Here is an 11,076-nt window from a genome sequence, read left to right as displayed (position 1 = left end):
CGGCCAGAGGTAGTGGGCTGGGGGGCACTGGGAGATCACCAGGGTGCTGGTTGCAGGAAGCTCTGGTGGTGCCCAGCACCCACAGTGTGGATTTAGCACCCACATTCTGCCATCCCCTGCCCATCCCTGGCCTTGTGCATCAGCTACTCTTGCTGTCACCTCGGGCTGGCTCTTCCCAATCCGTGTTCACTGTGCTGGTTTCTCTGTATGGCCTGCGTGCACAGCCCCGTGTCTTACTTGTTCTGGAGTTGGTTTTCTGGCTTCTGTGTTTGGCCAAATAAATGCAAAGTCATTTTATTCATTGCGTGCCAGGTCCCTTTTGCTGTTCTAGCCCAGCCAGCTCTCGTCGTGGCCTCCTCACGTGCTGTCTTAGCAGTGGTTGGAGGGAGAAGGGGCTTCAGTGGGGGGTGCTGGGCACCTCATCAGCCCCAGCCCCCTGTGAGCCCTGCGCCATGGCTCTGCTGCCCTGGGCTCCGTCCTCCCACGATCTGAGCCCAGTGACCAACGCAAGACCCACGTACAGAGTTACCTTTATTCAGTGCAAGACAAGAGGCCCCCCCGGGGCTGGACGGCAGCTTCGCAGCTCCCTCTGGCTCATGGCCTTCAGGTTTCGGACCCTGTCACCCTCCGCTGACGCGCCCTTTCCCCCTCTGCTGCCTTTGCTCCCAGCAGCTTCCCAGGGCCGCAGGAGGAGGAGGAGACGGCTGTGCAGGGAGGGCAGCACCCCGGGCTCTGCCCCTCGCACCCTCCTGTGCTCCCCCCTGCTCACGCCTTGGCGTTGCTGCTGACGGGCGTGATGTTGAAGGGCTGGTAGCCCGGCTTGTCATCCTGCTTGCGGTAGTATATCCGCGTCACCACGGCCAGGATGAAGGTTTGCGGGATTAACAGCTGCATGTTCATCTCTGAAAGCGAGAAACGGAGACGGGTTGGTCGAAGATGCCTTCACTGACCGCGTCCATTCCCTGCTGCGTGCTGGAGGTGCTTGGCCAGGAGCGAGCGATCTGCTCCCGCGTCTCCCGACTTACGCTGCGACCTGGCCTTGGAGGAGAAGGGCGGCGAGCAGGCGATGTTGCCGTTGTTGGCCAGGATACTGAAGATGGCGGGCTGCAGCGCTGTCAGGACGAGGAGAACCTGCAAACACAACACCCCCGGTGAGAGGACACCATCCCCGCCCGCAGCTGGACCTGGGTCTCGTCCACCAGCAGCTCCTGTCCCTGCACACCTCCAGCCTGCGCTGCAAATTGCTCCTTGTGCTCAGGCTTACCTGGAAGCAGGTGAACTTGGCCTTGATGTTCTGCTCCGTCAGATGCAGCCGGGCCTGCCGGAAGAGGATGCCCAGAGCCCAGAGCCCGAAGAGGGTGGAGGCACCGACGACGGTGTTGATCCAGAGCGCCACGCTCTCCGCCGAGATCTGGGGGGGGCAGGAAATGGGGCTGGGCTGCCGGAGCCGCTGGCTGCGAGGCTGGGGCTGCGGTGGGGCTCCCCCTCTCGCACGTCACCCTGCCCGTCCCCGCGCCGCGGCACTCACATCAGCGGGGTTGTAGTTCCCGTCAGCAGACAGCACCAGCCCCAGGAAGACGGCGGCCGTCCTCAAGAAGGCGTACTGGAAAGTCCCCAGCATCAGCAACCGCAGCTTGCTCCTGGCACGGGGAGAGAGGTCGGTGGCGTCCCGGGGTCCCCTGCCTGGGGCCTCCTCCTCTGCCCCAGCAGAAGCAGGGGGTGAAGCCCCTGCCCCAGCCCTCCCTCACCTGCTCATGGTGATTCGGGGCAGGCAGGGGCAGCAGCAGCAGCAGGGCCCGGTGTTGAGCACCATGGGCACGTCCTTCAGGGTGCTGAGCACCGCCTCCTTGCCCCCAAAGCCCTCCACCATGACCAGCATCAGGAGGTAGAAGCAGATGGCGAAGTACCTGGGCAGGAGGAGGATGATGAGGGACAGAGGCGCTCAGGTCCCGCGGGCTCCCCGGCCCCACCGCCCTGGGGCAGGCACTACTCACATCGTGGTCGCCATCTCCACCACCATCATGGAGCGCGGGATCCACAGCCCGAAGCAGCTGAACACGGCCACGACCTGGGGGGAGACGTGGGCATGGCACGCAGCCGCTCCCCATCCCCGGGGGGGGCTCAGACCCCTCGGGTGCCCCTGGTGCTGCCCCCCCACCGCCCCCATCCCCAGCTCACCGTGGGGGCCGAGCTGCTCCAGCGGAGGGTCTTCATCTTGATGGGGCAGCGGATCTTGTGGGTGAGGTAGATGGCCTCTTCCACGTAGATGGCGACCGACACCAGCGTCAGGATGGTGGCCAGGCCCATGATGGAGAGTTGGACCATGTCCAGCTCTGCCAGGGAGGGGTGAGAAATGGGTTCGGTCAAATCCTGTTGCGTGTCCCTCCCCAGAGCCACCGCAGCAGGGTGCTGCCCCCAGCCCACCTCCGGGTCCCTTTTGGCACAGCGCTGGAAACCACTCGCTGTGTCCTTGGTGGATCTGGCAGTGCTGGAGCCGGTGCTTTGGTCCCCCCCCCATCCCATGTCACCCACCCGCTGCTCCCCTCACTGCTCTCTTCCACCACCACCACCCCCTGGGCAGGGCTCTGGGGTGGGAGCTGAGACCCCAGCAGCACCCCATGGCCTCCCCCCTTCTTGCCCTTGCCTCATCCCCGCCCCACTCCCCGGGGGGACACGAGGAGGGTCCTCCCGCACCGCCCGCTCCCCCCACTCACCCTGCAGCAGCTGCCGGGAGGTGGGCGGCAGGGAGAAGCAGGCTGCCGGCACGCTGAAGTTGGTTATCAGCATCTCCACCAGCGAGCGGGGGAACCTGCGGAGAAGGGGAGCTCTGCCAGGGACACGGGGACACCCAGCCCATTGGGTCCCCCCGCCTCACCCCCCCCACCTGCCTCCCTTCCTTTAACCCAAAATCCTGCCCCGAAAAGCAGCTGCAAAGCGTCCCAGCAGCACGGGGGGTTCCCCACAACCCACCTGGGGTCATCCGCCAGCTCCAGGGTGGGCTCCATCCTGCCCCGCTGCTCCCCGGCTCTGTCCCAGCGGCTGCGGGGCTGCTCGGCGCCGCCTGCCTCCGCGTCCCCTCCCCGATCCTACGCGGGGTCAGAGTCCCCAGGGCAGGGACCTCGGGGAGGCTTCGGCGCCTCGTTCAAGTTTAACCAGCTCCGGGCGCTCATTGGCGAGCCCCCGCGCCCTGCCGGCCCCACAGACACCTCGGCCGCCCGGTTATCGACCCAGGAGGAGCGGCCGACCGCGTGCCATCGCGCCTGCGTGTCCCCAAAACCCGGGGTGCAGGGCCCTGCGATGGCGTGACACCGCCTGCCCGCCCCTTGGGGCACCCCACGGATGGGTTTGGGGTGGGGGGGTCCCCACGGTGCCGGGGTCCCCGTGCGTCCTCCTGTCCCCTCTGCGGAGGTGGCTGGATGGGACCTGGTGCCACCATGCCTGCCACCTTCCGTCCGTCCTTCCCGGCAGTGGCACCTGCCCTGCTCGCATGGCAGCACGGGGCTGGGCCCTGCTGGGAGCAGCTCCCGTGACGCTAGAGGGCAGGGCCAGCCCTGCTCAGCACCACGGCTCAGCACCCAGTGTCAGTGCCGGCACCCGGGGTGAAGTCCCGGTGCCCTCCCAGCACCCCAAGGCTCTGGTTTGCGCTGGGACCTCAGACGTCTTCAAGCCCCTCTCCCTCTGCCCTCAGGCAGGGTGGGTCCCGCAGGAGCCAGGGTGGCACCTGCACCCCAAAAGGGTCCCCAGCACCCTGCCGCGGGAGCAGGATGCTGCGGTTGCTGTGGGCCTGGGGTTCCGGGGGGATGCTGGGGTTGCCGTGGGAGTGGAATGGGGTTGCTGGGCTGCGGCCAGGAGAAGGGGATGCAGTCCGCCCAGCGAGGCCGTGGCCAAGGCCTCGCAGCTGCCCAGCCCACCATGGAGCTCTTCATCCCCCTTCACTTCACCATCCTCCTGTGCCTGTGCTTGCTGCTCTTGGGCCCGTAAGTCGCCCCACAGCAGCGGTCCGAGCCCCATCCTGCCGACACGGGGCAACAGAGCCGCCCTTCCGCGTCGGCATCCTGCAGACGTTAGAGCCGGGCATCAGCTCTGACATCCCCGAGCTGCATCGTCTCCCGTGCCCACCGCCCGTCCCAAGCAGCCCCTGGGCCTGGGCACCCCACTGCCCGCTCGGCCCCAAGCTGCCCTCGCTCCCGCTGCAGGTGCAGCTGGCTGGCTCTGCACGTCCTGCTGCTGGTCCCCATCTCCAGCACCATCTTCGTGATCCTCATCCTGCCTGTCACCAGCCTCGTCCTGCTCAGCGTTGCCTGCCTGGAGCTCTCCCAGCCAGGTGAGGCGCCCGGATGGGTGGGGGATACGGGAGCAGGGGGCTGGGGGGAGCAGCGTCCCCATCGTGTCACCCGCACCAGGGGCCTGGGAGGACGCGCTGGAGCAGAGGCTCTGTGGCACAGCGAGATGGCAGCGCTGGCGCAGGTGCCAGCGTCCCCGCTGGCGACGCATCGTCTGCTGTCCTCACTGCAACGGCTACGTGAAGGTGAGGGACGCGGAGTGCCCGAGGTGCCACGCACACCCAGCGCTGCCCACCCCGCGCCACAGCCCCACTGACCACATCCCGCACCCTTGTCCCTACGCACCGCGCACCCCGTGCATCCTGTGCCCTCTCTGCACCTCGCGTGCCCAGCCCTGTGCACTCCGTCACCCCTTGCACACTCAGCACCGTTTTCATGACCCTCGGTGCCCCCGACCCCATCGGCGTGCACAGGAGCTGCCCCCTGCCACCGGCACCCCTCCGCCACACCAGTTCAACCCGCATTGCCCCGGGGCTGGGAAAACGCATCAGCTCCCGCAACAGCTGCTGGCCCTGACGGTCGCTGTGCGCTGTGTCACGACTGTCCTGCTGTCCTGCGTCACCTGCCCGGTGCTCAGCCCCCTGAGCCCATTGCCCTGGGGAAGAGCTGCACGTATCCTTGGCCCGGAGAGGCAGAGCCCTGCCCTGACGTGCACGCACACGTGTTGCACGCCCCGCGGTGCCGCCCGGGCTGGCACATGCTGGAGCCTGTTCCCCTTGCTGCACGTAGCCCCAGGGCCAGCAGCGGGGCTGGGTGCCCTCTGCACAGCACAACCACGGCTCCTGGTCCCTGACTGCCTCTGCAGCATCGTGGCGACCTTCCTCAGCGCTCCTGCTCGTGTCCTGGGTCCCCTGCGTCACCTGAGCGCAGCACACACCGAGGGGCCAGGTACAGCCACAGGGTGCCCCCACCAGGCTCCGTCACCCCCGTGTCCCCACAGCCACCCTTCTCCCCGCAGGCTGCTGCTGCAGGCAAAGGCAGGCAGGACGGGCAGGAGCCAAAGGCAGGTGAGCATCCACCTCCTGGCACAGGCAGGACCAGGCGAGGTTTTGGGCCAGCCCCATCACCTCAAACCCGGCCAGGGCACTCCTCACAGCCCCAGGATGCTGTAGGGCTGACCAGCTCCCCTGAGGACTGCACTGGGATTCCCCTTTCCTGCCAAAAAAATCCCTTAGGTGGAGAAGGAGAACGGAGCACCCAGCAGAGCCGCTCACGCCACCGGGCCCTGGCAATTTAAGGCTCAGGGAACCCCCAGTGCCACGGGCATCGCGGTGCGTGTTGTGCTCCGAGGAGCTGCTGGAGGGGGCACATTGTGCTGGCAAACCCTCTCCGCTTGGTTAGCTTTTTCTTTCTTTAAACAAAACTGTTTGACCTTTGAAACCCTGCCCAAAAAAGCCGATCGGACCCCTCTCAGCGCGTCTGCATCGCCCACGCGGCTGCTTTGTCAGCGTTCCCCGATACTTGGAAAAGCTCTGGAAATGCAAATATTTGCATGGGGTTTCGGGATGGTTTTCCGCCCATCTCTAACTGCCCGGGGCTGCGGCCGGAGCAGCTGGCCCAGCTCCTGGGGAGCCCACGGGGGGCAGCAGCTGTGCTTGTCCCCGGGGGCTGCGTGCCACCGGCCCCTGGCTTCCTGGTGTCCAGGCCAGGTGGACTGGCTGCTTGTCCCAGCTGATGTCCCTTGCAGAGCCCTGCTGAGAGCTGTCAGGAGGCCGAAATGTTCTTCTCTCCCTGCTCTCCTTTTCCACCCAGCGCCTAGGGGTGTGGCGGATGGCAGGGACGCCAAGGAGTGAACATGTCCCGCTGCACCCGCACCGGCTCCCCGCACCGTCCCGCACACCGAGGGACGCGCGCTGCTCCAGCACCCGGCCTTCAGGCTGAGCTCCGTCTGCACAAATAGGCAATAAACATCTTCACCCCAAGCTCTCCTGCCCAGGACTCTGCTCTGTGCTGTCACTGTGTCAGCCACGCAGCCCCGGTACCCCCCGTGCCAGGGTTTTAGGGGGAGCTGGTGACCCTGCTCAGCCCCCCCCGGCGTGCCGGCAGCACCCCACGGAGACGCTGGAAGCAGGAGGGTGGACGCGGCTTAAGAGAAACAAATAAAGCGTGGCGGTGGCCGGACTTGAGAAAGGGACAGGAAAGCCTTTCCCAGGGCGCCGGCCCCGCCTGGCCTCCCCCGCACCCCATGAGCATCGCCAAGAGGAAACTCGATGGCGAGAGGCCGGGGGGCCGGATCCTGCGGGTGGCAAGGCAAGGCGAGGCTCCGTTTGCCGTTGCATGCCCTGCTGCAACGCGACGCCAGAGCTCCTGGCATTGGCACGCTCGCTGCCAGGTTGTGGGGGGGGACACCAGGACGGAGTCCTGGCCCCGAGAGCATCGCTGTGCAATGGTCAGAGCGGTGCCTCCGGGGCTGGCCCCAGTGCAGGAGGGATGGGGCTGTGTCCCCCTGGCCCCGGGGCTGCAGCCGCCCCGCTGATAGCGCCGCAGGGGAGCCCTGCCCGCGGCTGGCCCGCAGATAAGCGTGGTGTGCGCCCCACCGATTGCCCCTGGAAGGAGGCGGCCGGCGGGGCGGGAGCAGCCGTCCCCGGGAGATAGGGCTGGGAGGGAGCCGAGCTGCACGGCAGGAGGTGGGGACCCCCTGGCAGAGCAGCAGCCCCCCCCCTCAGATCACCCTTTCGCAGCGGGGAGCAGAGAGAAAAAAGAACAGAAAACCCCTCCCGATGCCCTGCAAGCCCCCAGGTCTCCTGCAGTCGAGGCCCTCGCCGTGCCTCGGTTTCCCCTTCTGTAAAAAGACAAGCGATGCCTGCGGCAGGAGAGCAGAGTCAGCTCATTGCTTTGCTCTGGTGCCGGGGAGAGCCCGTGCCACGCGTTATTTGTAGCCGGGGCTGGCATTTCAGGCAGGCACACGCTGCCCATCAAGGTCACCGGGACCGGGGTGGGGGGGAGAATGGAGAGGGGAGGGGGGGCGCAGGCGCAGCCAGCGGTGCCGCTGCACCCATCCTCGGTGTCCCCGTCCCCAGCGCTCGGCTCAGGTGAAATGAAAGAAATGTTTGACCGAGCATGCGGTCACAGGAGAGCCGTACATATCCGTACAGAAGCGTGTCTACACGACTTTATATAATATGCAGGGGCCTCACACAGCGTGTATATACCCCAGGGGTGTGCCCCCGAGGCAGGCACGGCACGGCCCCGCCGGCCAGTTATCGACCCGGCCCCAGCCTCAATCACGCTTCCCAAAGCAGTGCTCCACGAGGCACCGGCCGTGCTGCTCCTGCCCCGAGGTTCCCTGTCCCTGTTCCCTGTTCCCACCGCACGTTCAGTGTGTCAATATTTTTGTTGTCTCCTGGCCGGAGGAGTCTGTCGGGAGAGGAGGAGGATGGCGGGAGGAGGAAGGGGAGCCCATCATGGCTGGGGAGAAGCCGGGCGGTCGCTGGCACCAACCTCCCCGGCTCCGTCTTCTGCTGAGCAGCTCCGGGCTCCCTTTTTTCTTTGCTTTTCCTCCCAGCAGAGCCACGTCCAGCGGTGCCATGCTCGGCCGGAGCGGAAGCGGCCGAACGGCAGGGCCTGACAGGGCGGGCGGGGGCTTTGTCACCTTCAAAGGGGACGAAGGGACGGCGTCGGTCCCCAGCCTGCCCGCGGGATCCTGAGGAAGCGCCGCAGTCAACACGCTCGGGCGCTGCTTCCTCCCCGCGCCCAGCATCTGCTCCAGCACCGGCCGCTCAACCACGGCGGGTTCCTGCAGCCGGCCCCCGCATGAAAAGGCACCTTGTTTGAAAACAGAGGGGCTTTTTTCTCCTGCGGCCACCTAAAACACCGCGCGTCACTGCTGATGTTTGCACTTTGAGAGTGACGAGGTAAAAGCACACTGTGCGTGGGCTCCAGGCGTTTTCTTTGGTCGGGAGTTTATTTTCCTACCCGTCTGCCTCTTGCGAGGAGCTCGCAGGTGAAAATGCTGAGGCTCTGAAAAAGGCACACCTCAAACCCCAAACCGTTCTCCCGGGGAGCCAGCGCACACACACACACACGCTGCGTGTCTGTGAAAGAGGAGCGCTGCTCCTGCCCACCCTGCCCCGTCTGTCCCGCGGGGACGCCGCGCCAGCAGTGGGGAGTGGGCACCCAGCCCCGACAGCGCTTCTGCATGCGCGTGTCGTGAGCACCGGGACTCCTTCCGTCGGAGGTGGGGAGGCGGAAAACATCCCGAGTGCTGCGCAGCGGGAACCAAGGCAAACGCCTGCCTTCCTTCCCCTGCCGTCGCTTTCCGCAGGTGCCGGGCAAGCCTGGCCGCCCGCACCCACCCGCTGCGGCGCTGGCGGGCGGGCAGGAATTTCCTCGCTGCCCCATAAATCCTCGCTTTGTGCCTGCAGGCGAAGCGGGCACGGCAGCACCCTGCGCCGAGGAGACGGGTCGGGGAGGGGTGGGTGCACCCGGAGGTGCGTGGGCGCACGCACGTAGGTGTGTATGCGCCCGGACTTGCAGGGGTGGACGTGTGGGTGCGGGCGCGTGGCACAGCCCTGCCCCTCCTGCGGACCGGGAGGACACCCGGCACCGCTCGCCCTGGGTGCTGCTGCCCTGCGCTGGGGGTGGGCGCCCGCCCCAGGGGGGCTCGGAGCAGCGCATCCAAGCAGGGAGCAGGACCCTGCTCCTCCGTGAGCAGTGCTGGCTGCGCGGCATCGGTGCACGCCCCTGTCATAAATGGAGCAGCTGCTCTGAGCAGCTGGGACGTGCACGAGCAAAGGAGGGCACTTTCACAAGGCACGCAGCCGATAAAACCCGCAACTGCACCCGGCCGGCTGCAGGGGAGGCAGGGGAAGGAGCCCGGGAGGTGCCTGCGCCCACAAGTGGGCTCAGCAGCCCCCGGGGCCGCTCCTGAGCCGGGCTGTGCTAAAGGAGAGGCCAGCGCTGGGCACGGCCCCTGTGGCCATTTCTTTACGGGCCAAGGATGACTAAAAATCAGGAGGTCAGAGCACCAGACCGCTCACCGCTGGGGGAAGGCGGAAGGGAGAAGGGGGGTTGTTTCCATTGGCTTTGGAGTGTTTTTTTTTCGTTGCTTCAACTTTCAGGCCGCGTCGAGACAAAAATACGTGCTGACATATTTTTTTTTTTTTCCCTAGGGTAAAGTCAGCTTTTCCCACCGAGCGGGGTCCTGCCCTGCTGTGCGTGCGTCCCAGGGGAAGGCTGCAGGACAGGCGAGGCTGCGCTGGCTGCAGACATTTGCCTTCAGCACCCCGTCCCTCGGAGAACGTGCACTGGGCCGGCGCCCAAGGGCTGTTGCAGGGCAGAACAGCACACCCTGGAAGGTCAGCGATTTGGCCGGGCAGCGGGGCCGCTTATCTCAGGTTTTCCAGCGGCATGCCCCTTCTCCAGCCAAAGATTTGCCCTTGAGGTGCCGACCGGCTTTGCATGCCCGGGGAAAACAGCACGGCAGGCTCCTGCGTGCAGCGGTCACGGCGAGAGCGGGCCGAGCCAGCGCCCTGCACCGGGGACACCGGGTGCCAGGAGCCAGAGCAAGCCCCCTGGTCGGAGGCACCACGTTGGACCAGCCAGGTTGCTAAGAAACCCACAAATAAACCCGCAAATAAACCCGCAAACAAACCCGCAAACAAACCTACCAACAAGCCCCGCGGCTCGCCCGGGCCCCAGCACAGGCAGGCAGGCAGGCAGGCAGCCAGCAGCAGGTTTCGCAGCCGCAGATAAGGGGCAATTAGCAGGAAAGAAGAAAGCTCCCCCTCTCCCTGCTAATCCCACCCCAATTAAAGCCCCCTCTCTGCTTTCAAATACTGCTCCGAGAGATTAATCCTGCCTAAAACGAGGCTTTTCCAGCAGGCTGACAGGACAAAGCAAAAGCTCCGATCGCAAAAAGCCACAGGCGCCTGCCTGGGGAGCGTTCAAGTCCCCCGACTACAGCTTCGGAAGCAGCAAAGCCAGCGGGGCCAAGAAGCCCTGCGATCAGAAAGCTGCACAAAGGCACAAAGGCTCTGCCCGGCCCCGCTCAGCTGCTCCCAGCCTCCTGGGGCCAGCCCCGCGGGTTACAGCAGCTTCCCCGGCGCAGAAGTCAAGGGGACTTCTCCCCAGGCCCCTTGGGGACAATTTTCCTCGGCAGAGCCAGCCGGCAGTGCACAACAGGCTGCAGTTTCCCCCTCTGTTGTTTTTATTTCCCCCCTTCGGGCTCCTCTTTTGCCAATAAACGCATGAAAAAAACGAGAAACAGAGCAGCGGGCAGGTCTAATCTCCGGAGCCAACGCGCTCCCTTATCTCGGCGGGGCTGCGTCGGGCAGGGTGGCTGTGCCGTCCCCGCGGTGCAGCGAGCGCAGGCACTGCAGAGCAAATCAGAGGGGAAACTTTTCCGGGCTTTCCAGCCCCTTCCCAGGCCCTTTTGGGAGCACGGGAATAAACAAGGAGGGACTTTCGCAGGACTGATGCCGGCAGAGAGGCTCAGCTGGTGTAGCAGGACCCCACGAGCAGGCTGGGATGCCGGGGTGGTGGTGCAGGGGGTGGCAGGTGCTGAGCACCTCCGTGGCTTTTCCAGGACTCAGCCCACCGAATCCGCAAGGGAATAAAAGAAATACAAAGCTCCCAGCTGTGGCAATTGCAGGTTGAGGACAAGTGAAACGGCGCACAAGGCACTTCGGAAAAGGACCCAGACGCCTGCCCGGAGATGCGGGGAAGTGGGGAAGAGAGGGGCAGTGTGCTGCGCTCGAGATACAATCAGCCAGGGCCAGAACAAAGAGGGACC

General features: G+C 65.7%; 2 protein-coding genes across 7 annotated transcripts; one reads left to right on the top strand and one right to left on the bottom strand.

Annotated features, from left to right (window-relative positions):
* Positions 1 to 518: 518 nt before the first annotated feature.
* SLC51A (solute carrier family 51 member A) lies at positions 519 to 3,146 on the bottom strand. Its single transcript, XM_080604368.1, has 9 exons — positions 2,971 to 3,146; positions 2,715 to 2,809; positions 2,179 to 2,333; positions 1,995 to 2,068; positions 1,749 to 1,907; positions 1,529 to 1,640; positions 1,265 to 1,411; positions 1,026 to 1,131; positions 519 to 902 (listed from the first exon to the last, which is right to left on the bottom strand). Exons 1-9 carry the CDS (start codon positions 3,003 to 3,005, stop codon positions 766 to 768), a joined length of 1,020 nt encoding a protein of 339 aa, XP_080460494.1. The 5' UTR covers positions 3,006 to 3,146; the 3' UTR covers positions 519 to 765.
* On the top strand, positions 1,524 to 6,263 carry LOC308199759 (uncharacterized protein). 6 transcript variants are annotated; one of them, XM_080604362.1, is made up of 5 exons: positions 3,321 to 3,693; positions 4,197 to 4,324; positions 4,404 to 4,528; positions 5,302 to 5,350; positions 6,096 to 6,263. In XM_080604362.1, exons 1-5 carry the CDS (start codon positions 3,488 to 3,490, stop codon positions 6,134 to 6,136), a joined length of 549 nt encoding a protein of 182 aa, XP_080460488.1. In that variant the 5' UTR covers positions 3,321 to 3,487; the 3' UTR covers positions 6,137 to 6,263. The 6 variants fall into 6 exon arrangements, 5 of the variants coding, with proteins under 5 accessions (XP_080460488.1, XP_080460487.1, XP_080460485.1 ...); XR_013954914.1 differs by lacking the exon at positions 3,321 to 3,693 and adding an exon at positions 1,524 to 1,657 and having other exon boundaries at positions 4,197 to 4,528; positions 5,302 to 5,614; XM_080604361.1 differs by lacking the exon at positions 5,302 to 5,350.
* Positions 6,264 to 11,076: the final 4,813 nt, after the last annotated feature.

This window comes from Anser brachyrhynchus (genome assembly GCF_964034855.1).
Source record: "Anser brachyrhynchus genome assembly, chromosome: 9".
Taxonomy (NCBI): domain Eukaryota; kingdom Metazoa; phylum Chordata; class Aves; order Anseriformes; family Anatidae; genus Anser; species Anser brachyrhynchus.
Note: the sequence above shows the minus strand (reverse complement) of the source record. Positions and strands in the feature narration are given on the sequence as shown.